This window comes from Dendronephthya gigantea, unplaced genomic scaffold (assembly GCF_004324835.1).
Source record: "Dendronephthya gigantea isolate DGI-Jeju-01 unplaced genomic scaffold, DenGig_1.0 000031F, whole genome shotgun sequence".
Lineage (NCBI taxonomy): Eukaryota > Metazoa > Cnidaria > Anthozoa > Malacalcyonacea > Nephtheidae > Dendronephthya > Dendronephthya gigantea.
Window position 1 is genome coordinate 1,958,825 of NW_021163041.1, and position 23,916 is coordinate 1,982,740.

General features: G+C 36.1%; 3 protein-coding genes across 6 annotated transcripts; all 3 read left to right on the plus strand.

Moving 5' to 3' along the window:
• Positions 1-396: 396 nt before the first annotated feature.
• On the plus strand, positions 397-5,189 carry LOC114524406 (gamma-butyrobetaine dioxygenase-like). Its single transcript, XM_028545469.1, has 5 exons — positions 397-1,308; positions 1,777-2,353; positions 3,022-3,127; positions 3,604-3,803; positions 4,191-5,189. The coding sequence occupies exons 1-5, from the start codon at positions 1,149-1,151 to the stop codon at positions 4,555-4,557; spliced, it is 1,410 nt and encodes a 469-aa protein (XP_028401270.1). The 5' UTR covers positions 397-1,148; the 3' UTR covers positions 4,558-5,189.
• Positions 5,190-6,628: 1,439 nt separating this feature from the next.
• Positions 6,629-23,907, plus strand: LOC114524402 (A disintegrin and metalloproteinase with thrombospondin motifs 6-like). Of its 3 annotated transcripts, XM_028545464.1 has the most exons (27): positions 6,629-6,835; positions 13,268-13,288; positions 13,531-13,634; positions 14,418-14,449; positions 14,842-14,920; positions 15,256-15,560; positions 15,689-15,851; positions 16,006-16,184; positions 16,325-16,411; positions 16,528-16,652; positions 16,752-16,765; positions 17,055-17,160; positions 17,485-17,619; positions 17,973-18,126; positions 18,414-18,503; positions 18,848-18,987; positions 19,146-19,215; positions 19,507-19,597; positions 19,938-20,065; positions 20,506-20,626; positions 20,756-20,845; positions 21,179-21,336; positions 21,741-21,879; positions 21,991-22,117; positions 22,527-22,737; positions 22,951-23,113; positions 23,503-23,907. In XM_028545464.1, exons 3-27 carry the CDS (start codon positions 13,580-13,582, stop codon positions 23,805-23,807), a joined length of 3,267 nt encoding a protein of 1,088 aa, XP_028401265.1. In that variant the 5' UTR covers positions 6,629-6,835; positions 13,268-13,288; positions 13,531-13,579; the 3' UTR covers positions 23,808-23,907. The 3 variants fall into 3 exon arrangements, with proteins under 3 accessions (XP_028401265.1, XP_028401264.1, XP_028401266.1); XM_028545463.1 differs by having other exon boundaries at positions 6,630-6,835; positions 13,268-14,449; XM_028545465.1 differs by lacking the exons at positions 6,629-6,835; positions 13,268-13,288; positions 13,531-13,634 and adding an exon at positions 10,700-10,784.
• On the plus strand, positions 6,866-14,449 carry LOC114524405 (gamma-butyrobetaine dioxygenase-like). 2 transcript variants are annotated; one of them, XM_028545468.1, is made up of 6 exons: positions 6,866-7,450; positions 7,797-8,373; positions 8,731-8,836; positions 9,608-9,807; positions 10,411-10,788; positions 13,122-14,449. In XM_028545468.1, exons 1-5 carry the CDS (start codon positions 7,291-7,293, stop codon positions 10,775-10,777), a joined length of 1,410 nt encoding a protein of 469 aa, XP_028401269.1. In that variant the 5' UTR covers positions 6,866-7,290; the 3' UTR covers positions 10,778-10,788; positions 13,122-14,449. The 2 variants fall into 2 exon arrangements, with proteins under 2 accessions (XP_028401269.1, XP_028401268.1); XM_028545467.1 differs by having other exon boundaries at positions 6,867-7,450; positions 10,411-14,449.
• Positions 23,908-23,916: the final 9 nt, after the last annotated feature.

Genomic DNA, 23,916 nt, shown 5'->3' on the forward strand with positions numbered 1-23,916 from the left:
GTAAATGTGTGTCAACGACGAGCTGCAGCTGCCCCATGCAGGTGCGTGGGGAACGAGACTGGTTTGGAGGGATTTGGTATTATAGTTGACCAACTTTTGTCATACAAACGTCCAACATTTTCATCCGTATAACGGAATACGCTTTTCGGAGAGGTTTAAAAGCAGTGATATAAGTGTAGAAACATTGGGTGAGGGACTTTCACAGAGCACCACTGCGGTTAACCTTGAAAATGTTTCAATTCAAATCCTCTAAACAGCCAATTTTGAGTAAGACCTACAGTATTAATATTCGGAAATCAGTGGCGAATCTATTTTAGTTTAATGCTGTATTTTTCTGACGAATAACAAAGCGCTTTGACCAATGTGGAAGCAAAATACCCTGGGTATAAATACGCAACTAAAGTTACTTTACCAACTGAAATGCACTTTTGATAGATGTGAACGAGTGAATTGGTTACGTTTGTTCAAATAAGAGCTCTTATATATCAGCATTCATAAAAACAAAAGCTATAAAGGTTAGAAAGGTTACATTCAGCATAGAGATCGGGGGTTTGACGGTGCCCTGACAAGAGGGTTACTCCTTAAGTTTTACCGACGAGCACGTTGTACTTGATAGAATAATTCATAAATTAAAATATTTTTTAAATGACTTTTTAAATCCTTTTTAGTGCAATAGTGTACAAAATAGAAATCCGTCGGGCAGCACTGAATATATGAATAAACACCACCCCCCCAATTATCGTTCTAAAATATTATTGTACCCTTTAGTCATGCCCCGAGCAACCCTGCCTAGTTGCCGCATAGACTATCGAAGGGAATAGACTGTCTAAGGGAACAGACCTAGTTGCAGCATAGACTACCGACCTTCGATACAGTTAAATGCCTTCGATAGTCTATGGTTGCAGGGCGGTTATAAGATAACCATCTTATAACAGCCCTGATGGTTGCAGTGAACCGTGTAACCTGCGAGGGCCAGTCAACGCTTGGGCCAATCACTGGGGCCAATGGTTGCGTCCTGTGGTTGTGTTATGTTGTTTTAGGGAATGTTTTAGGGCACTTGCTGTGCTATCTACGTCAGAATAGGAGATTGCGCAGCAACTGAGATCTAAAAGACGTTATATAAAAAGGTTCTTAGTCCAAGAGCAACAATGTTTTCAAAAATCGGAAGGTCGATTTCGTCCCAATTTAATCATAGAAGACAGGATTTAAAGAAATGTTTGGAATTACAGATAAATTCGTACATTATTCGCAAGACAGTTTATCGACGTGTCTCGAATCTTTCCAATGAGTCAGACACTATGCGAACAGGTATTTAGTCGATCTTAGGCAAATCATCTAAAATTTATTATCCATGTAAATGAAATAAAATATTTCGATTCCCTCTGCTACCTGTCAAGGGCTATTTCTCGATTTACAGCAAACCCAAATGCAAACATTGGACTTCTGATAAAATCAGGCCATTAGTGATATTTTTAGGGACATACATCGAGAAAGAGCTCATTACAAAGGGTTATAATGAGCCATATTTGAATTTTGAAAAAAATTGTGATGAAATTTTTGAAATACCTTTCTCAAATAGTTCTACGTTTTTTATAAATCAATTATGATTTTTGGCACTTCACTTGATGTAGGTAAACTCTAGAGGTTGAAGGGTCTTAATTTAGAGTGGAATAATAATTACAGTGTTTATAATTCCACTTGAAATAAGACCCTTTCAACCTCTACGTTTTTTATAATTTTTTTTTATAATTCTTTCTTTTTAAAATTTCAAATAAGCAATTGACAAGGCAAGAAACTCAAGTTCATACATGAAAGAAGTGTTTAAGGAGCTTGGCAACAGAAATTTGAATGTCACCTGGAGTGATGGCACTGTCTCAAGATTTCCTTATAATTTTTTACGTGATAACTGCAAATGTTCTCAATGTTATGAGTCATCCAGTAAACAGAAACTGTTCAATACTGCAAGGGATCTCAAAAAAGACATTCAAATTGAAGAATTGGTAGTTTTGGAAGATGGTAAGCATCTGAAGTGTATTTGGTCTGGTGGGCATGAAAGCAAGTATCCATTTGGTTGGCTTCACAAAATGAAAATGCCAGAAAAGAATGAATGTCTGAGGAGGAACTCAAACAGCCTTGTAAAGGATGAGCTTATTCTTTGGAATCGGGAAACAATGCGAGATAACATTCCTTTTCAAGATTATAATCTAATGATGAATGAAGATAAAAGTTTATTTGATTCATTGTATTCTTTTTATCAACATGGATTTGTGGTGATTAATAATGCTCCTGCCAGGGATGGTGTTCTGATGGAATTAGCAGAAAGGATTGGCTATATGAGGACAACACATTATGGGTAAGATATGAGAAGGTTATATAGGTGGCCTAGAAATCAGTTTGCTAAGGTTAATTATCCAATTATGAAAATGTTATGTTTTTCTAGTCACCAGATCAGTGACTAGAACAAACATTTATTTACATAATTGGATAATTAAAGTTAGCAAAATTATTTCTGAGCCATCTATGATTATATAATTAATATTAACTTTCATCATGAATGAAAATGACGTCTCTTTGTACAGAATGTAACCTAATATACTGGGCTGAGAGGGGTTTAAAAAGGGGAAATATGCTTTGGGCCCCACGTTTGTCTAAAAATGCAACAGAATTAACAATTGTTGGAAAAATAGTTCGCTTTCCAATGAAATGTCACCGCCAAAATGTAGGATGTTGTGCCTGTTGTATTCTCAATTTCCAAACTTTCTTGGGAGAGTATGCTGGAGAGTATGCTCCCAAACCTTCATCCCCCTAAAAGTGCTTTGTTCCCCCAAAAATAACCCTGGAATGGCACCAAAGCTCCAGACAATGCATTTTTGCATAATTAAGTGAACTTTTTGTGACATTTGCTCAGATTTTGGACCCATAAAGGACTTTTGTCCAGTAAAAAGAATTTATATTCAAACTTTTCAGTGCAACCCAACTTTTCTGTTACATCATTGCAAGTATATGTATGTTCTTTTTTAGAAATACTTTTAATGTAAAAGATATTGAGAATCCTTCCAATTTGGCTTACACCAACCAGCATTTACCCTTTCATACAGATATGCCATTTATGGTAACTCAACCTGATGTAAGCAGAGACAAAATTATATATTATAATTTAGCAAATATTTTGTCTATAAATTTTTAGTGAATAATTTTTAATGCTTCTTAGGAGTCTTGCATTAGAATTTTATCAGTGAGGTTGTAGGTTGTGCAAGTTGTTAGGTTGTAATGCATGACAAAATATTAGGCTTGCCAACAGTTTGTGTTTTTTCCCATTCATTCAGGTTTTTTTAAGAAACATTAGTCAGGGGGGGGGTGAACAAAAAGAACCTAATGGGAAATTGCTAACTTGAAAGTCCTTCTCAGCTGAAGTTTATTGAGAGAAAATCATTAGTTTCTTTTCAACATGGTTTTCATATTGGTAATATTTTTACATCATTTGGCTCATGCTAGAATAGGCACAATTAAGATTTGTTAAAATCTTCATATAGCAGGTTAATTATTGATGGAAAACTAATGTTTACCTAAATTAATTTAGTCAATATATTTTGGACTTTTTAGATTCAGTTATTACATTGCATTAATGAAAACACAGCAGGAGGTGATAGCATATTTGTTGATGGATTCAATGTTGCCAATCAGCTACACAAAGACCACCCAGATGCTTTTGATGTGTTGAGAAATTTTCATGTCCGCTATTGTGATTATGGCACAGATGCCTATAGTGAATTCATAGCTGGTGACTCCAAACCTATTATTAAGTATGGTCTTCAATATAGTTAACTATAAACTCAATATACGTATGTACACGCCTTATCAATCTAAAAGCTCTTGTATAAGAAAACTTGGCTTGTCCTGTAATGCAGTACGATTCTATTAAGAGATTAAGGATGGTATGATTGATAGGATTGTGTATTAGCTGTCGCAGTTGCAGTTGCCGTTTGCGTTGTGAAATCGTATGGTCCCTAAAAAAAGGCCTAATAATAAGCAATATATAACTCTCCCCATGTATTTCTCTTCTTAATTTTCAGGATAGTTCCATGGATGGAAAGTAATCCAACTAATTTGACCAGAAAAAACACACTATAAAAAATGAAATTGTATAAAAATAAATTATAACACAACTATAACAATTGTTTCTCTTTTAGGCTCAACAGACATGGACGACTGAATGAAATTGCGTATAATCCATCTGTCGAGTCTGAGTCGAAAGGTGACTGTACTCCTGATGAACTTCTAGCATTTTACGATGCTTGCTATTTGTTCACAAAAGTTCTTTATGACTCGAACAACATCGTAGACATGCACTTGAAATCAGGTCAAATTGCAATGTTTGACAATGGCAGAGTTTTACACGGAAGATCTGAATTTGAAGCAACTGGGGGACCTACGGCTAGGTGGCTACAAGGTATCTATTTTGAATGGGATGTTATCTTCTCAAAACTCAGAGTGTTGCAAGGGAAACTTGGTCTCAAAGAACCATACCTACCGGAGCAATCTGATGAGTTTTTTTGAAAAACTGGCAAGTATTGCGAGCTCTTTACCAGTATATACAATTAACAAATATATAAACCCAAATTAACTGCATTCTAATATGCAGCAGTGCAGTTATAATCAGCTCGTTCTATTTCCATCTGGTAGCATTGAATGTAAAATAATAATGACTTTTATATTTAATACGGTACATGTTTCTAAAGGAATTAAAATCACCGATTTACGGCGTATTATGACTTTACTAACATGCTTCAAATTTTTGGTAAATTTTACTCGTCTTGGATTTGGTATATTTTAATATAAATTTTGGGGGATTTGTAATCGATATTTTTTAGGATTGGGAATAAATACAAATTTCATGTGACCGAATACTGAAAAGGAAACTCAAGTGTTAGTATATAGCTAGCTTTGAATACAAGAAATCAGACAGTGATTCTATAAAATATAATTGGGTACAATCCCCATACATGCATGTAATTCAATTGCTCAATTTCTGTGCCTATGTAGGTCTATAAATCTTTGTAGTAGGCATTTAATGTATTTAAGAACAAGCATGCATGTTTTGTTTCAACTGGTTATTTTACGGCGTAGATTTTATAAAGCCATACAGCAGGAGCGTCTGTGCTTGCTAAATTGAAGATTGCATAATGTACATGTATACAACGTTTTATTGTATGATCTAATTCACCAATCATTATATGATCTATAATCGATCAGTTGGATACGCACCCATTAAGAAGTGGCTATTCTGAGCAAAGAGTATAAGGCTATGTGCATACGAGCGTCGTTTTCCAGCGTTTTCAAATTCGTTTTTGTTTATTTTATTGCGTACACGCCCTGTCCACGCGATCCAAGGAAAGATATGCTGAATATGTTAAATTGGTTTCAACTTCTCTTGTAATTTGACAGTGTTTGAAGCCGTTTTTGGCATGAAAACGAATGTGAAAACGCTCGAAAACGTCACCGCGTGCACACGGAAAGTCTAAGCTTCACTTTTATTTTTACATTAATTTTACGTCTTGCTAGTAAAGTAAACTTAGGGGGTCTTCCTTTTCAGTACATTCCTAGCGTAAAAAACTATAATCGAGGACAGTGCTGCTCAAAAGTCCGAGTAAATAGCACCCAATACGGTGTAGTCAGTATGGTGTCTTATGGTCTTATGGGGTTTATATATCCTTCATTTTTTTATCGTGTAATTTATTGATACCAAGACACAATATATATTTTGTTGATATATTTTCTTATCTCAGCATAGGCGTACGAGCGTAACTTCGTTTGGGGGCGGCGCCCGAATTTTTGAATTATACAATGTACCCGAATTCTAACTTTTACCAGATTTGTAAAAATAAACTTGGCAAAGCGCCGGATGGGCTTAGAAGAAAGTGTAACAAAAATGGCCAAATAGAATAAACATATATGTGATATATATTTCAAATTTTGCCCGAATGTCTTGATTCTCCAAATTTTTTTTTGCGGGGGGACGAGTGCCCCGCTGTCCCGTACGCCTATGCTTATCTGATGCCTTGAGCTTTCATCACATTTTTGCCCTCTATAGGCTTTAGGCCGGTCTAAGGTGCAATCATTTAAAAGCCGAGTTAATAAAAGTAAATGAAATATTATATTCTTTGAAAATATGAATTGAATCTTTAATTTTGTATTTTTTAATAAAATCCCAATTCCAACAAGTTTTGGTCAACGCATTAGTTTCAATTTTATAGAGATATTGGTGCTGCATGTGAAGTATTTTTTAGGTTATGCATGTTCTCCGCCATGATCAATTCAACTGTTGCATTAACAAAATAAGCGAGTTCATATTAAAGCTCAAATCTGCTGCGTGCAAATGGCTGCATGCATACCAATCAACTTCGCCCGCATCAAAAGTCTTGCGATGAAGCCAAGCGTACTACGTTTTATAGTCCGTATAGCTAATTAAGTATAAGTAAATAAGTTGTTTTTTCAAAACTGTAAACTCTAAGGCTAAGCGGTTAAGGCATATTATATTCGAATTATAGAATTGCCTATAGTCATAGACCAAGTTGGCAAATAGATTCAATTCTGTTGTGAAGGTCCGTTTATCCGTAACTAATTCACAATTCGTTCATATCTTTTAAAAGAAGAAAATTGCACATAAAATCGTAGCAAAAATGTAAACGAGCCTTAAATTAAGGCTTAATTGAGTCATCTTTTATGCCTGGATAAATACGAAACTCATAATGGTCTATGGAGTATATACATTTTACCCACTGAAAATTGTCCCCATGTCGTCATGCATAAGTCTATTTTTTTAGCAAGTAAACCTGTAAGTAATGCTTGATTGTCATTTGTTTTTTAAAGTCACGTCTGGGCCTGGGGAGTTGAAGTCAGCCTGATAACCATCTTATAACCTCCCTGGCTGATGGTTGCATTTAACCGTGTGATTTGCGAGGGCCAATCTCTGGCCTGGGGTCAATGGTTGCGTCTTGTGATTGCGTTATGTTGTTTTAGGACACTTGCTGCTGTGCTTGCTGTGTTATCTACGCAGTTAGCTCCACATATACCTGGAGTAAGAACTTTGGGTGCAAATAGTGAAGCCAAAGTGTATTATTACCATCTTTGGCTTCACTTTTTGGCCTCACGGAAGTCTTAAGTTCTTACTCCAGATATATGTGGAGCTCACTGTATCTACGTCGGAGATTGCGCAAAAAGCCAGCAACTGAGATCTAAAAGACGTTTAAATTATTATTATATAAAGAGGTTCTTAGTCCAAGAGCAACAATGTTTTCAAAAACCGCAAGGTCGATTTCGTCCCAATTTAATCACAGAAGACAGGATTTAAAGAAATGTTTGGAATTACAGATCAATTCGTACATTATTCGCAAGACAATTTATCGACGTGTCTCGAATCTTTCCAATGAGTCAGACACCATGCGAACAGGTATTTAGTCGATTTAACGCAAATCATCTAAAATTTATTATCCATGTAAATGAAATAAAATATTTCGATTCCCTCTGCTACCTGTCAAGGGCTATTTCTCGATTTACAGCAAACCCAAATGCAAACATTGGACTTCTGATAGAATCAGGCCATTAGTGATATTTTTAGGGACATATATCGAGATAGAGCTCATCATGCAAAGGGTTATAAACTTATAATGAGCCATATTTGAATTTTGGAGAAAATTATGATGAAATTTTTGAAACACCTTTCTCAATTCTCAATATAGGTCTATGTTTTGTGTAATTGTATATTTTATAATTTACTTTTTAAAATTTTAAATAAGCAATTGACAAGGCAAGAAACTCAAGTTCATATATGAAAGAAGTGTTTAAGGAGCTTGGCAACAGAAATTTGAATGTCACCTGGAGTGATGGCACTGTCTCACGATTTCCTTATAATTTTTTACGTGATAACTGCAAATGTTCTCAATGTTATGAGTCATCCAGTAAACAGAAACTGTTCAATACTGCAAGGGATCTCAAAAAGGACATTCAAATTGAAGAATTGGTGGTTTTGGAAGATGGTAAGCATCTGAAGTGTATTTGGTCTGGTGGGCATGAAAGCAAGTATTCAGTTGGTTGGCTTCAGAAAATGAAATTGCCAGAAAAGAATGAACGTATGAGGAGGAACTCAAACAGCCTTGTAAAGGATGAGCTTATTCTTTGGAATCGGGAAACATTGCAAGATAACATTCCTTTTCAAGATTATAATCTGATGATGAATGAAGATAAAAGTTTATTTGATTCATTGTATTCTTTTTATCAACATGGATTTGTGGTGATTAATAATGCTCCTGCCAGGGATGGTGTTCTGATGGAATTAGCAGAAAGGTTTGGCTATATGAGGACAACACATTATGGGTAAGATATGAGAAGGTTATATAGGTGGCCTAGAAATCAGTTTGCTAAGGTTGATTATCCAATTATGAAAATATTATGTTTGTCTAGTCACGAGGTCGGTCAGTGACTAGAACAAACATTTATTTACCTAATTGGATAATTAACCTTAAAGCAAAATGATTTCTGAGCCACCTATGCTGATATATATATATATATATATATATATATATATATATATATATATTAATATATATATATAGCTGATATATTGCACCTGTTGTAACAGTAACAAGAATTTACTCCAAATTTTTCTGTGCTGCCCAATCTGTGTGAAAGATCATTGCAAGTATATGTACATTGTGTTTTTTTTCTACTTAGAAATACTTTTGATGTAAAAGATATTGAGAATCCTTCCAATGTGGCTTATACCACCAAGCATTTACCCTTTCATACTGATATGCCATATTTGGTATTTCCACCTGATGTAAGTTTATAGCCCTGCGCGCAGACGCTATATAGTAATGACTTCCGGGCGCCAACATTTGGGCAACAAAATAAATATTTGAATAATTGTGAAAATATAGCGTCTGCTCATCAGTGGCGCCATCGGAGTTTATGTAGATCATTTTATCAATGTAATGTCGGCAAGTACGCAGTTTTGTGTCCTCTGCCAGCAAATGCTGACCATAATTACTCAAGCGTCAGCGACGGAGTTGAAAATTCGCCTCGGTTTTGTTTTGTTTTTGTTCTTTTTTATTATTATTCATCGTCGTAAGTTTGTTTTGGCACGAGATATACTAGTATTTGCACAGTGTATGTGACCATATTCATCTACGTCACAGTTTTGTCTCCCAAGAGTTGTGGTGCACAGCTTTGGGTCTTTCATACTTTCATGGGGTTACACTTTTGAGTGCAATTTGGTAAAGACATGCACAGGTGAGTTTTTCAAAGCCTCGTCCTTCAGACTTGTGCAACTCAAAAGTGCATATTTTTCCAAATTGCATAAGAATCTTATCAAAAAAAAGTTAAGAGACACATGCTACATAGTTATATGATAAATAATTTATTCAATTAACAAAATTAATGCGCAGTCTCATGTTGTGTTCATATTGTGTCAAAACAGAACTGTTTCAACAAATTTAGAAATTTGCACTGGGATTTCCTAAAAATTGCATTGCTCTAAACCAATCAGAATGGAAAACTGATGTTTACCTTACAATTAAATTAATTTAGTCAGTATATTTTGGATTTTTAGATTCAGTTATTACATTGCATTAATGAAAACACAACAGGAGGTGATAGCATATTTGTTGATGGATTCAATGTTGCCAATCAGCTACACAAAAACCACCCAGATGCTTTTGATGTGTTGAGAAATTTTCATGTCCGATATTGTGATTATGGCACAGATGCCTTTAGTGAATTCATAGCTGGTGACTCCAAACCTATAATTAAGTATGGTCTTAATAGTTAAATAACTTGATGCACATATGCAGGGATGCCCAGAGGTGGTGAGAAAAGGGGGGCAATTTGCCCTGGGTCCCTGGGTTGCAAGGGCCCCAAAAACGCTACAAGAATAAAATTGAATTAGTGTTAGAAGTATAGGTAGTCCTCTTTCAGAAAACGTTTTGGGTTATGTATAGTTAAGGTAATGCAATATGTATTCGATATTGCAGAAATCGCACCCCTAAAACGCAGGAAATCGCATTTGCTGCACTCTAAAACTTAAAAATTTCCTTGGGGAGGATGCCTCCAAACCCCACTAACAGTGCTATACCCCCAAAATTTACCTTTCTTAAACCTCTCAATGTTCATTATGCATAAGGTCCGTCTATTGATAAGATTGAGTACCAGATGTCGCTTTTGGCCTGTTGCAGTTCCCACTGCCATTGCGAAATTATAAGGTCCCCATTCGGGCCCTTGCTAATAAAAAGTAGTATAAAACTAAGATAGTAAGATGTACATGGATTATGAAACTAATCTAACTAATTTGACCATAAGAACACTATATTCTATTAAAAATTAAATTGTATAACTTGAAATTTGTTTCTCTTTTAGGCTCAACAGACATGGACGACTGAATGATATTTTGTATAATCCACCTGTCGAGTCTGAGTCGAAAGGTGACTGTACTCCTGATGAACTTCTAGCATTTTACGATGCTTGTTATTTGTTCACAAAAGTTCTTTATGATTCGAACAACATCGTAGACATTCACTTGAAGTCAGGTCAAATAGCAATGCTTCACAATAGCAGAGTTTTACACGGAAGATCTGAATTTGAAGCAACTGGGGGACCTACGGCTAGGTGGCTACAAGGTATCTATTTTGAATGGGATGTTATCTTCTCAAAACTCAGAGTGTTGCAAGGGAAACTTGGTCTCAAAGAACCATACCTACCGGAGCAATCTGATGATTTTTTTTGAAAAACTGGCAAGTATGGCTAGCTCTTATATACAATTAACAACTATATAAACCCAAATTAACTGCATTCTATAATATGCAACAGTGCAGTTATAATCAGCTCGTTTTACTTCCATCTGGTACCATTGATTGTAAAATAATAATCACTTTTATATTTAATACGGTACATTTTTCTGAGTGCATAAAATCACCGATTTACGGCGTATTATGACTTCACTAACATGTTTCAAATTTTTGGTAAATTTTACTCGTTTTGGATTTGTAATCGATAATTTTTAGGATTGGGAATAAATACAAATTTCATGTAACCTAATACTGAAAAGGAAATTCAAGTGTTAGTATAGCTTTGAATACAAGAAATGTATTGTGATTCTACTGAAATATAATTGGGTACAATCCCCGTACATGCATGCAATTCAATTGCTCAATTTCTTTGCCTATGTAGGTCTATAAATCTTTGTAGTAGGTGTTTAATGTATTTGAGTTAAGCATGCATGTTTTGTTTCAACTGGTTGTTTAACAGCGTAGATTTTATAAAGCCATACAGCAGGAGCGTCTGTGCTTGCTAAATTGAAGATTGCATAATGTACATGTATACGACGTTATATTGTATAAGTGATCTAATTCACCAATCATTAATCGATCAATTGGATACGCACCCATGAAGAAGTATAAGGCTATGTGCATACGAGCGTCGTTTTCCAGCGTTTTCATATTCGTTTTTGTCTATTTTATTGCGTACACGCCCTGTCCACGCGATCCAAGAAAAAAATATGCCTAATATGTTAAATTGGTTTCAACTTCTCTTGTAATTTGACAGTGTTTGAAACCGTTTTGGCATGAAAACGAATGTGAAAACGCTCGAAAACGTTACCGCGTGCACATATTGTAGTCTACGCTTGACTTTTACTTTTACGTCTTGCTAGTAAAGTAAACTGAGGGCCTTCCTTTTCAGTACATTCCTAGCGTAAAAAACTATAATCGAAAACAGTGCTGCTCAAAAGTCCGAGCAAATAGCACCCAATACGGTGTAGTCAGTATAGCTGTTTTATGGGGTTATATATCCTTCATTTTTTATCGTGTAAATTATTGATACTGAGACACAATATATATTTAGTAGATATATTTTCTTATCTCAGCATAGGCGTACGAGCTTAACCTCGTTTGGGGGCGGCGCCCGAATTTTTTGAATTATACAATGTACCCGAATTCTAACTTTTACCAGATTTGTAAAAATAAACTTGGCAAAGCGCCGGATGGGCTTAGAAGAAAGTGTAACAAAAATGGCCAAATAGAATAAACATATGTGATAATGTGATATATATTACAAATTTTTCAGTTTGCCCGAATGTCTTGATTCTCCGAATTTTTTTTTGGCGGGGGACGAGTGCCCCCCCTGTCCCGTACGCCTATGCTTATCTGATGCCTAGAGCTTTCATCACATTTTTGCCCTCTATAGGCTTTAGGCCGGTCTAAGGTGCAAACATTTAAAAGCCGAGTTAATAAAAGTAAATGAAATATTATATTCTATGAAAATATTGATTGCATATATGATTTTGTATTTTTTAATTAAATCCCAATTCCCACACGTTTTGGTCTGACAACGCATTGGTTTTAATTTTATAGAGATATTGGTGTGGATGTGAAGTATTTTATATAGGTTATGCATGTTCTCCGCCATGATCAATTCAACTGTTGCATAAACAAAATAAGTGAATTCATATGAAAAGTAAAGCTCAAATCTGTTGCATGCAAATGGCTGCATGCATACCAATCAGCTTCGCCCGTATGAAAAGTCCTGCGATGAAGCAAAGCATTCTACGTTTTATAGTCCGTATAGGCGTTTACAGCTAATTAAGTAGAAGTAAATATACGTTTTTTTCAAAACTGTAAACTCTAAAGCTAAGCGCTTAAGCCATATCATATTCGAGTTATAGAATTGCCTATAGACCAAGTTGGCAAGTAGATTCAATTCTGTTGTGAAGGTCCGTTTACACTTGGGATTTTTGCTGCGATTTTCCTCTTTTGCTAGATGTGGACGAGTAATAAGTTACGAATGCTCTGATGTGTTCCTATATTTGAACATCCGTAACTAATTCACAATTCGTTCATATCTTTTAAAAGAAGAAAATTACACATAAAATTGTAGCAAAAATTTCAAGTGCAAACGAGCCTTAAATTAAGGCTTAATTGAGTCATCTTTTATGCCTGGATAAATACGAAACTCATAATGGTCTATGGAGTACATACATTTACCCAAAAATTGTCCCCGTGTCGTCATGCATAAGTCTATTTTTTTAGCAAGTAAACCTGTAAGTAATGCTTGATTGTCATTTGTTTTTTAAGTCACGTCTGGGCCTCAGGTCTGGCGAGTTGAAGCCAGCCTGAACAAAAAATGTCAGTGTGTGGGACCACCGATCAGACGTTGCTAAGAAACATCCCAGGCATTGGTATATTTGATTATTGACATTGATATTTTCTGTGATTTATAGTTTTCAATTAACTCCCATGAGGTAAATATTGAGTTCTTGGTGAAATTAAATTACAAACAGTGCAATCAAAGGAGGTCTGTTCAAACAATAAAGCGTATGAACAATAGGAAATGTTGGTTCAGTTGCGTGTATATCTTTAATTAGCAACAGCGTTGTGATACTGAAAGCTTGTATATACTGCTATAAATGTCACTGTAGGGGATCATACGGCTCATTCAAGTTTAAGACATCGATCTTGTATGACTATATTTCTGAATTGTTAGAATTGTTGGAATCAGATTCTAGTGGTTGCTGACTGCTAAAAACTGAGCAATGGGTGTTTTAGTTGTCCCTTTAGCCTCTCTGACACTGTTGATGTTGTTCCTTGGTAAGTAGATATTTCTAAAATTTCTATGCAGCATTGTTTAATACGACAGTTAATTCGAAATGTTATACTTATAGTCGGTGATTTTTTAAATGATGTCTTACAAGAGGTAAAAACTATTCTAAAAGCGATATCGACTAATTGTGTAATTGTTAGGGTTTAAATCTTTTTTGTCGCCTAATATTATAGTACAATAACGATCTTACTAATGGCAGTCGTGGACAGATATTTCGAAAAAAGTAGAAGCGAATGCAGCAAATAATATATTCATAATTATGACAACATAAAATTCTTGTATTATTTTGCTGTTAAATATGTTTTATATGGAGTGGAAAAAGAATCTTGCTTAATAATTGTGACAATCGAAACTTTGTGACATTGCGACGCCAGAGCCAATAAAAAGGCTACAAAATGCAATATTCTCATGAACTATGAGTGTATGTACATGTGGGTCATACTGTGGTCATACGAACTATTACTGCATGGATTGTGACTTCTGGGTTCTATAAATTGGTACTAAACAGTACGCCCGTGCGTGAGCTAGTAAGGTAAATTAGAGGGTTTTATTAGACTCGTAGACCATTTTAGATAGTTTGTTGGAAGAAGCGTGTTCCTGATTGGGCAACTAGACATATTGATTGACGAATCAGAAACATTTCTTGTCCGCATACAGATACTATGCGTTGCAGCGGCGAGCGGCTAAATTTTTTATGAGGCTATATGCGTTGTTTACTGACTCGATGAAACTAGAGACTTGTTGTTTATTCCTTGTGGTTTTCATTTCAGATTGCACAATGTCGGCAAATATGGGAAAACAGGTGAGAAAATAAAAAGTATAATTATTTCCTTTTATTGAGCATATTGTTTATTTTGATCTAAGACGATTTTTATTAAATCTATCAAAAAAAATGTTTTATGCGTCGTTCAATTACATGTTATATATGTAATGTATGCTAGATAAAAAAAGATTTGCTAGATCGCGTTGGCGTGGCGCATTATGATCACTTTTTTTTAATCTTAATATTTACTATTTGGTATTACGCATGTAAAATCAGTGTACATGCAGGACCTTTGCAGGTTGCGGGTTAATCTTGGGATAGACATCTCTATAATGTATAGTAAAATTGAATCATGCATGATGTAACTCCCCTTTCGTTTGGAAGAAAATATTGCCTGTTTGCTGGCTAAAAATTATTTGCTTTCCATGCAGAAAAAGTCTCATGATATCCACCTGAAGATGAACAGTGTTGAATTGAAAAGATATTTTGGTGCATCCTCATTGACAAACGGTACGTAACCGATGTAAACTATTTTCATGGACGCAGGGCAAAGCGCAGGCACGCCCGGCAGTCTCGCTATACCAGCTTTGCATATATCTCTTGCGAAGAAAAGCTTGAAGTGCAAATGGTATATTACAGAGTTTACAATGATCGTAGTTCTCATGCAGTGTTCCAGTAAAATTTACAAGTATTGGTTTGGTAGTTTTTATGCCGTGAACACTCGCATTTCGTAAATTGATCTTGATATTAGCTACCGCGAAGCGTTTTTAGCCTTCAGGATTGGTGGGTTATATGCTTTGCAGACACATACTGTTTACTACTTTAACTGTGTTATTTTTTTGCAGTACCTGAATATGACATAACGTTTCCTAAACATGCTAATGAAAAAGGACAACAAATTTCAAGTCATCGTGCAAAACGTGGGACTCGAGCAACTGGCTTGAAATACTATCATCTTAACGCGTTTGACAAGGATCTTCGTCTAAAAGTATCATTGAATAAGCGTCTGCTTGGTCCTGCTTTTCACGTTGAAATTCGACACAAGGATGGTTCAAAGACCATTAATGATGCGCCCCATCGTAATTTTTACCACGGCCATGTCATTGATCATCCGGGATCTTTTGTTGCATTAAGTGATCATCGTGGAGTGGTAAGATTGTTAGCCTGGATGTTTATTGTGATAATTTCTTTGAGAGGTTTTACAATATCGCCGTGTATGATTGAGAAATTTTGATTTGGAGTTCAGTCGCTGCATGGATGAATTCCCTTTGATTTCAGAGTGGTGCACTTCGCCTTGTGGATGATGAAATGTTGTTCATAGAGCCTATACCTCGTCATCTGCTAGAGCAGGATCATGATGATGACAGTATCCCTCATCTCGTCATAAAGAAAAATGATAAAGATTTTAAAAAGGATAACAAAGTTATGTTTGATACGCGAGGTAAGCTGCAAATTGAATAAACAATATAACCGCGCAGTTTGTGTTGTACGTAGAATGGATGGTCTGCCTGTCGAAACTCGTCTTATACAACGTCATGCGCTAAACTACAATATGCTCATAGGATCATATAAATTGTAATTGACATTTCATTCAGACAATCTACCACGAGATGAGACATTACTTGGTGAAAGAGAATTCAGAAATAAGGATGAAATTGATGATGATGAAAACGGACATAGATTTTATGAAATCATCTATGTCGGTGATCACCTGATTACTGAGCACATTCCACTGAAAGAACTACCAGACATGCTACTTATCATTGCTAATATTGTAAGTATTTTGAACTCCATTGGAATTATATATAACTCTATTTACATGCGCAGAGTTGTTTACACTGAACGAGGGCTTCCTATAGCATGTAACACATATAGCATACACGATGAATATAATGTCATAATTTTACATGAAAGGTTTCAAGAATGTTCACAGATAGTTCCTTTGGTGACATCAAATTGCATTATGTTGTTACAAAGATTCTTATCCTTAATAACGGCGAGGTAAGGTATAGTTTAACGTATTACTCTCTAAACTGACATATTCTAATATTGATATATTAGACCGAAGTTACTTCAACGAATAAATTGTAAATATTATCTATCATGCATGTTTGCAGCTAAATTATACTCGAAAAGCCTCAAATGGAGTTAAAATAGATCACTTTGGAAGTTGGTTGCAAGCAAACAATCCTCAATCAGACGAGGATCCACAGCATGTTGATGCAGGGACTTTGTTCACCAGGTAACATCATGAGTAAATATGATTTTACGGCATTCAACTATATAGATATGTAAATTTTGAAAACGTATGTTTGCAAAATCACTTTTTTTTACTTTTCAGCCACACTGGTGGAGGTAAGAATATTTTAAAATTTGGATGTTAGATTAAGTGTTTGAAGTATGAAACTAATGAAAGAATTGATAATTAGAGATACGATTTTGTGGCACTTCACTCGATGTAGGTAAATTTTAAAGGGTCTTAATTTCGAGTGGAATCATACTGCACTGGCATCGCATAAGCGTAGGTTCGATTCCTGGCGGAGGACCGATAGTTGACTAATTTTTCTCAACTGTTCCTGGCCTTTACCCTTTAAAAACCTTTAGAATTGATAATTAGATTAGATAGCCTATTTTTTAACCCAAGGTCTTGCCCTGTCTGGTGGGATGTGTTACTGGAGGAGCATGCCTTCTATTGTTGGACACATTGGTCTTAGTTCTTCTGTTATTGCTGCCCATGAAAATTTCCACAAGTAATGTATAATCATAATAATTCTCTTGCGTCTCTCGTGTTATCTTATAATGCCACCTGTAACTTGCCATCTTTAATCAATGATTCACTATAAGCGAAAATAAAGTAAATTGCAATTGTATACCACCCATGTGTCTGTGGATTGGACCCAATTGAATGACTACCTCCGCGAATTTTATTTTCAACTTTCACTGTGAATCATACATGTATTTACTTTTCACTGAGAATTTATAATGTTAGTGAAATAAGTGATGTGTCTTGCATAAACTTTGGACGATGACGTCTAGATTATATTTTGAAAACTGCACACATCAATTTTCAACAGTCTTGGAGGTGGACACGACCCAGGAACTGATGAATGTCCCAATGGAGCTAATATCATGTCTACGTACGTCCCTTCTGGTAAAGCCTGTTTTACATGGTCAAAATGTTCGAGAAGATGGGTACAAGATTATCTAAGGTGACATGAACATTTTGTGTTCGCATTCAGTATAAAACCTGTTTCCAGCGAGAAGGTAACAAAATTCTTTGGTTACTACAGTTAAACATGGAAATGTATAGACAAACTGAACACTTCCGCGAATATTTTTCGTCCAGATTGCAGCAATAAATCAATCTGTTAGTTCAGAGCATTTGGTTATGTCTCGCTACGGAGACGATTGCTCAATAATGTGTTGTTATTTCGTTCATCGATATCACACTCTATCCATTATCATTCTCATTTGAAACTGAGTTTATTATTGCCTTTTTTCTTAGTTATAAAACTGAGACACAAAATTATAACAATATATTAGTATACCTTCTATTTCTTAGATCTGGTCGTTCATTTTGCATGAAAGATGCGCCAACGTTAAAACCTCCTGCAATACCTCCTTACATGAAAAACAACCTACCTGGTTCAATATTTGACGGGCACAAACAATGTCAATACTCACTTGGAACTTCTAAAGCACGACAATGCGCAAGTGTAAGTAGAAATTAACAGGCAGTATTTCCGAGAATCTTGTATGTTTTACGTTTTAAATTATGGCGAAGGGAAAGGACATATGGATCTCAGTTACGTCATCTTGGTTTTTGTCGGCTTGTGAACATTATATCACTGTAGTCTGTACAGTAAAATGTGTGAGATTGCTGGAAATATACTCATAACATTCAAATCAAATATATGAGTGGCTAAAATTGTGACTAGAAGCGATGCCATGCATGTATTTAGGACACTAATAAAGGAGTGACCAAACGAAAATATCTTTGTAGACCTGTGGCCCCCTATACTGTGACGATGGTGGTGGATGCTGGTGGCGTGGGGGTGCACCTGCAGAGGGGACATCCTGTGGAAAAGACAAGGTATGGTATGGAATAATATAAACTGACGGCTATAAAAAGTAAAAATCCTCACATTTATCGAAACAAGGATCCCTCAGAGGGGTGCAAAGTGGACGGCAATTAGTCCCGGGTCCTAGGCTAAAGTAGGGTCCCGATATAATAAAGGTATATACAGTCCCGAAAATGAACGGACGGAAAGTGCCTATCGGGTTAAAGGCCCCTAAAATGGACTTTTGGCTGGGTCTTTAAATTCTCTGAAAAGCTCAGGTGAAAACGGAGTATAAAAAGGATAGACCCACCTTACCCACTCTGAACTATCTATCTGACCTCAGCTGTAAAATAAAAAATATTCTGATTTGTCACAGTGGTGCATCAGAGGTGAATGTGTTGACAATGGTTCTCCTTCCATTAACGGGAACTGGGGATCATGGTCTGAGTATACCCAGTGCAGTCGATCATGTGGAGTAGGAATACAATATCGTTCACGAAAATGTGACAATCCAAGGTAAAGGTTAGGTTACTCTCTCTCGCCCGGCAGACCTCCACAGATAATACTGAACCAGCATCAACATGTATTGTTATCCGATATGTTCTATATCATGCATGCAATATAATCCACCAAGAAAATGATAAACTTCATAAATCATATTGATTTATTAAAAGTCCAAAAAGACACGGAGAACCATGCAAAGATCCCAGTAAAGACAAAGAAGAGAGAACCTGTAATAAGCAAGTAAGTTGTGAAATGTGTTTTAAATAATCATTTACTGTGTTCAGAGCTAGCGCATAATATTAGCGAATATTTAGAAACTACGAAGTTTTACAGATCTGTTTAGAACGATCCATAAGTTAATTTTTCAATATCCTTTCGCCTGTGGTCAACCATGCAGGCGGGCATGTGAGTGCGTGTGTGATATCTCCAGCAGGCTTTCATCCAGGTATAAATTTCTCCGAAGCCAGCTCAGCATTCGATTACCCTAAAAATGGCTAATAGAATTTTTTATTATGATGAAATCTCCTTTAGGCATGTCCAGGTGATTCAAAACCCTTCAGAGACATGCAATGCAAGTCTGCAGTCAATGTTAATTATACTCATTATATTCGTCCAGGCGCAGGTAATTCGTTGTTACAAATAAATAGGACGTTTACCGGATTTCCTCAAGTTCAGTTTCCCCATCACATGCTTTTTTATGGGGAAGGTGTATCATTCCATGAATATTGCACATTTCAAGAAAAAGTACAATCGTTTAAAAATCACTTAATAATCGTTTCAAAGAATCTGGAACGTTCTTCCTTTTAAAAGTCCAGAAAATCTCGGATATTATCTTGGATATTATGAAAAGAGGAAGGTGTGAAATTCTGGGAAAAATCAATAAAAATTTTGACAATTTCTTGGAGTGATATCTTGCTGACTTTCCGTAGTGATTAGCAGACTGTCTTCATTGATCTTTGTAGAGTGTTGGCGGTGGTGTCGTCATATTTCTAGTTCAGGAGCAAGCCTACATGGCCAGGTTACAGATGGTACAAGATGTTATGGCGATGATGATAATAATCCTGATATATGTGTTCAAGGAGAGTGTGAGGTAAAATTTTACTCATGAATGAGGTTTAGCCCACTCTTCTTCCCCATTCTTACTTTCGTATATATTACTATATCGAGTCAAAATAATCTTGTAATCTATAGTCCAATTACGATTATCAATTCTGATAGCTTACTCTAATATAAAAGAGTGAGAGAAAAACTCAATTTATCAATTTTACTATCTAAAATTTATAGCGACACCGTGGCAAGAGAGTTACCTCAACATAGCCGTGTTTGAACATCTCACTTATAGCTTCAAGCGAATACACACCAGACCTAGCTTTGAACTTGATTTTTGTAATGTTAACGGTAAAATCATGCAGCTCGGATTAGGCCTCGTTAAAGTGCGTTAGTAAATAAATGTAACCTTGGCTGAAATCGGGATTCAAATTCGTTGTGTTTCATTTCTTATGTTTTTGTATTTTTATTTCAATTATTTAGCATTTGGGTTGTGATAAGGAACTGAATGGAGATGAACTTGATCGTTGTGGTGTGTGTGCTGGAGATGGGTCGACATGTGAGCCAGAAATGACCAACTACACCAAAATACACTTATCATGGGGTATTTTTTCTTTATTTGATTATTTATAATGTATAAGAATTTGCCCATATTCATCAGTAGAAATCTGCCAGTGTATAGTTGAATGTATCAAATGTACTGTTAAAAGATATGTTTTTTGTTTTATTGTAGGATTCGATAATGCAGACACAATGGTGATTTTAAAAAAAGGTTACAGCAATGTCCACGCCAAAATGAATGGGGCAAATTGGAATATGATAGGTATACGAGTGTGGTTCATTCAATGGCTTTTCTATTTGTCATCTCGATCGTTGGTTGTGCCGAATTATGACGTCTTGTTAACCAGATTGGTCCCTTGTGAATACACCTTTCTCATAATGCATGAACATTAAACGTGGAAAGTCTGATGTTACACGAAGTGTGATTGGGAGCCAACTAAATTCCCTGCATGGAACATCAGGCTTTCGGCATTTGACGTCATTACGGCAAGAAGATCTATTTCATCCCAGTAGGTACTCATGCAAAACCTGGTGTCAGCGTATTTTGCACCAAATACATAATAACTAAATTACTTAATTTAAATGTATGCTTCAGGCATTCAGGACATGAATGGAGAGTATATCATCAAACTGCCATCTTGGACTAAGACAACAGAGAGATCCGGCATGAAAATTACTTATGTACGAAGAAGTAATACATATCAAGATGAAATCATCATACCTGGTCTTGTGACTGAAGATCTAAAACTTGTGGTATGACGGAAAATATTCATGTTCAACAATCACTGACAACGCTTTGCGCCCTAAAAATACTACTTAAAATAAATTTATATAACTATGTCCACACAATCCTGTTATTAGATATCTTGTTGCAGAATAAGCCCTAATATATTACTGCCTATTATGCCTTCAAAGAATCAAAGATCCTCGAAAGTATACTAGTGAATGGTTATATCTGTTTTCAATATCCTACGATTTTGCTTTCAATTTTTATAATCTTTTTTTCCAGAGCCAAAATTATTGCAATATTAATTATATCATGTTGCTGCATGTGCGGAGGACGCAAAAGTAGTTTTTTGCATAATCATTACTATCATAATGTCTGTTGTGTTTGGGGCCTTTTTCACGAACCTGATTTGATTTACAATCTCCATTAGTTTGTTCACATCAGAGGCCGGAACGAAGGTGTTGTTATTCGGTACAGTGTTCCTGTAGAGAATCCTGCCAAACCATCTCCAGATATATTCCGCTGGAAAATAGGTTTATGGTCAACTTGCTCAAAAACATGTGCAGGAGGTATATTACTAAATTAGTACCAAAATATGTATAAAAAAATTACACGCTTATCGTTAAATTAACGACTGTTGAAGTCGTTATATTGAAGGCGTTATGTTTGTTGTACTGCAGGTATGTCTACCCGAGATGTGACATGTTCCCGTGAAGATGATAATACTCGCGTTGGAATGTCAAACTGCCCCTCGAATGCAAAACCAGCTGTTGATCAAGTGTGCAATGCACATGATTGTCCTCCAGAGTATGTTTTAGCAAACCGAAGGGCGCCGGAACAATGCGAGGGCGAAAGGGGGGGGGCGGGGGAATTTTCGTGAAAGGGCATACTTCAATCTGCAGCGGCGCGCATCTTTTAAGGAATGTTTGCAAAACATCGTCTGTTGAACTTGGTTTCTCTTTCTAAGATGATTTTGGTGTGCTCTTCTTGAAGCTCTTTGGTTGCACTTTTACTTATAGAATGTAATCCTTTAAAAAGAAAAGGGTGTTTTTGTCCCCCTTGCCGGCAAAGGAAAAGGGGGCAGCTGCCCCTCCATGGTTCCCCCCCTGTTCCGGCGTCCCTGAGGAAACCTTTAAATTTTAGTACGATGGTGTTTTGGTTGAAATGCTATTAAATATTATAGTTAGCGATGAAATATTTTGTTTTTACCTTTTAGATGGCATTCTTATTTGACAGCTTGCACTAAGACATGTGGAAAAGGAAGCCAACACAGAAAAATTGAATGCAGACGATTAACAACTGAACACTTTCGGGTGGTTGACGACACGGAATGTGCCGGTCCAAGACCAACAGCAGAAAAGCCGGATTTTGTTCATTGTAACGAAATTGCCTGTCCACCATCGTACAAGCCTGGACCATGGTCAAAAGTATGTAAAAAGTTAAATCTTCATGGTATTGCAAAATGCGAATTTCAAAATTTATTCTTTGTTTTTGCCTGAATTACTTTTTTCTAATTTTTTTTTTTGCATATACATCTTGCTGTCATTCCTGCATCAAAATTTTATCAGCCAGTCCTCAAACACACCCTTGAAGAAACCTGGGCAAACTGATCAATACTAGCTCCCGTTTGCTTGTTATAGTGTTCAACGATATGTGGCCAGGGTGTTATGACAAGATCACTAAAATGTGAAATGATCAACGACCAGGGAGAAATTGCATCTTTACCAATGCATGTTTGTGAACAGTATCGCATTGTGAAACCGCCGACAGAAGGAAATTGCAACTTTGATAGTCCATGTGTAGGTAAGTGCCACATTAGCTACAACCAGCAGCATGCAGTGTCATGGATCGAGCCCAGAATGTATTTGGTAGCATTGGTGCATGGTGTACTGAAGTGGTGTACTGAAGTTCAAACATTTGGTGCACTTTTGTTCCTTGAAATTAGATGAAACAGTCTCCATGCAATACACAGACGACGAGACAGTCTCCATATAATACAAAAATTTCCCTTCCCAATCATCATGGTTTTTCTTCTCTGATTTTTTTTCTAATTTATAATTATACATTTGTAAACATCATTGCCAGGTTTTAGAACATTTGTTCTTTCTATATTTTTTGCAATGACGATGAACTGTCGATGATTAAACCATCTGCAAAATTTACATAATGAACCTGTGTTGGAACGATTTTAGCATTGCCAAAGTACAGTCCTCTTGGTTGCTTCAAAGACAAGTTTGTTGGTCGAACACTTCCACAATACCTTAAAAATCTTCGACCACAAATCGACTGGCAAAATATGGATGCCACTATCATCGCTTGTGCGAAGCTTGCACAGGAACATAAAGTGGAGTATTTTGCTGTTCAGTATTATGGTGAATGTTGGGCTGTCAAGCCTGGAATAGTTCCGAACTATGACAAGTACGGACCGGCTGGTAACTGTTGGAGCGGAGTCGGCGGACCCTGGTCTAATTATGTGTACAAGATGGTAATGAACTGATGAATTCTAACTACGATAGGGGAATGTATGTATGTATGTATGCATGAGCAAGGGCAAAACATGTGATTGGTTTTTCTCGATTAATATTAAAATATATTACGCTACTATA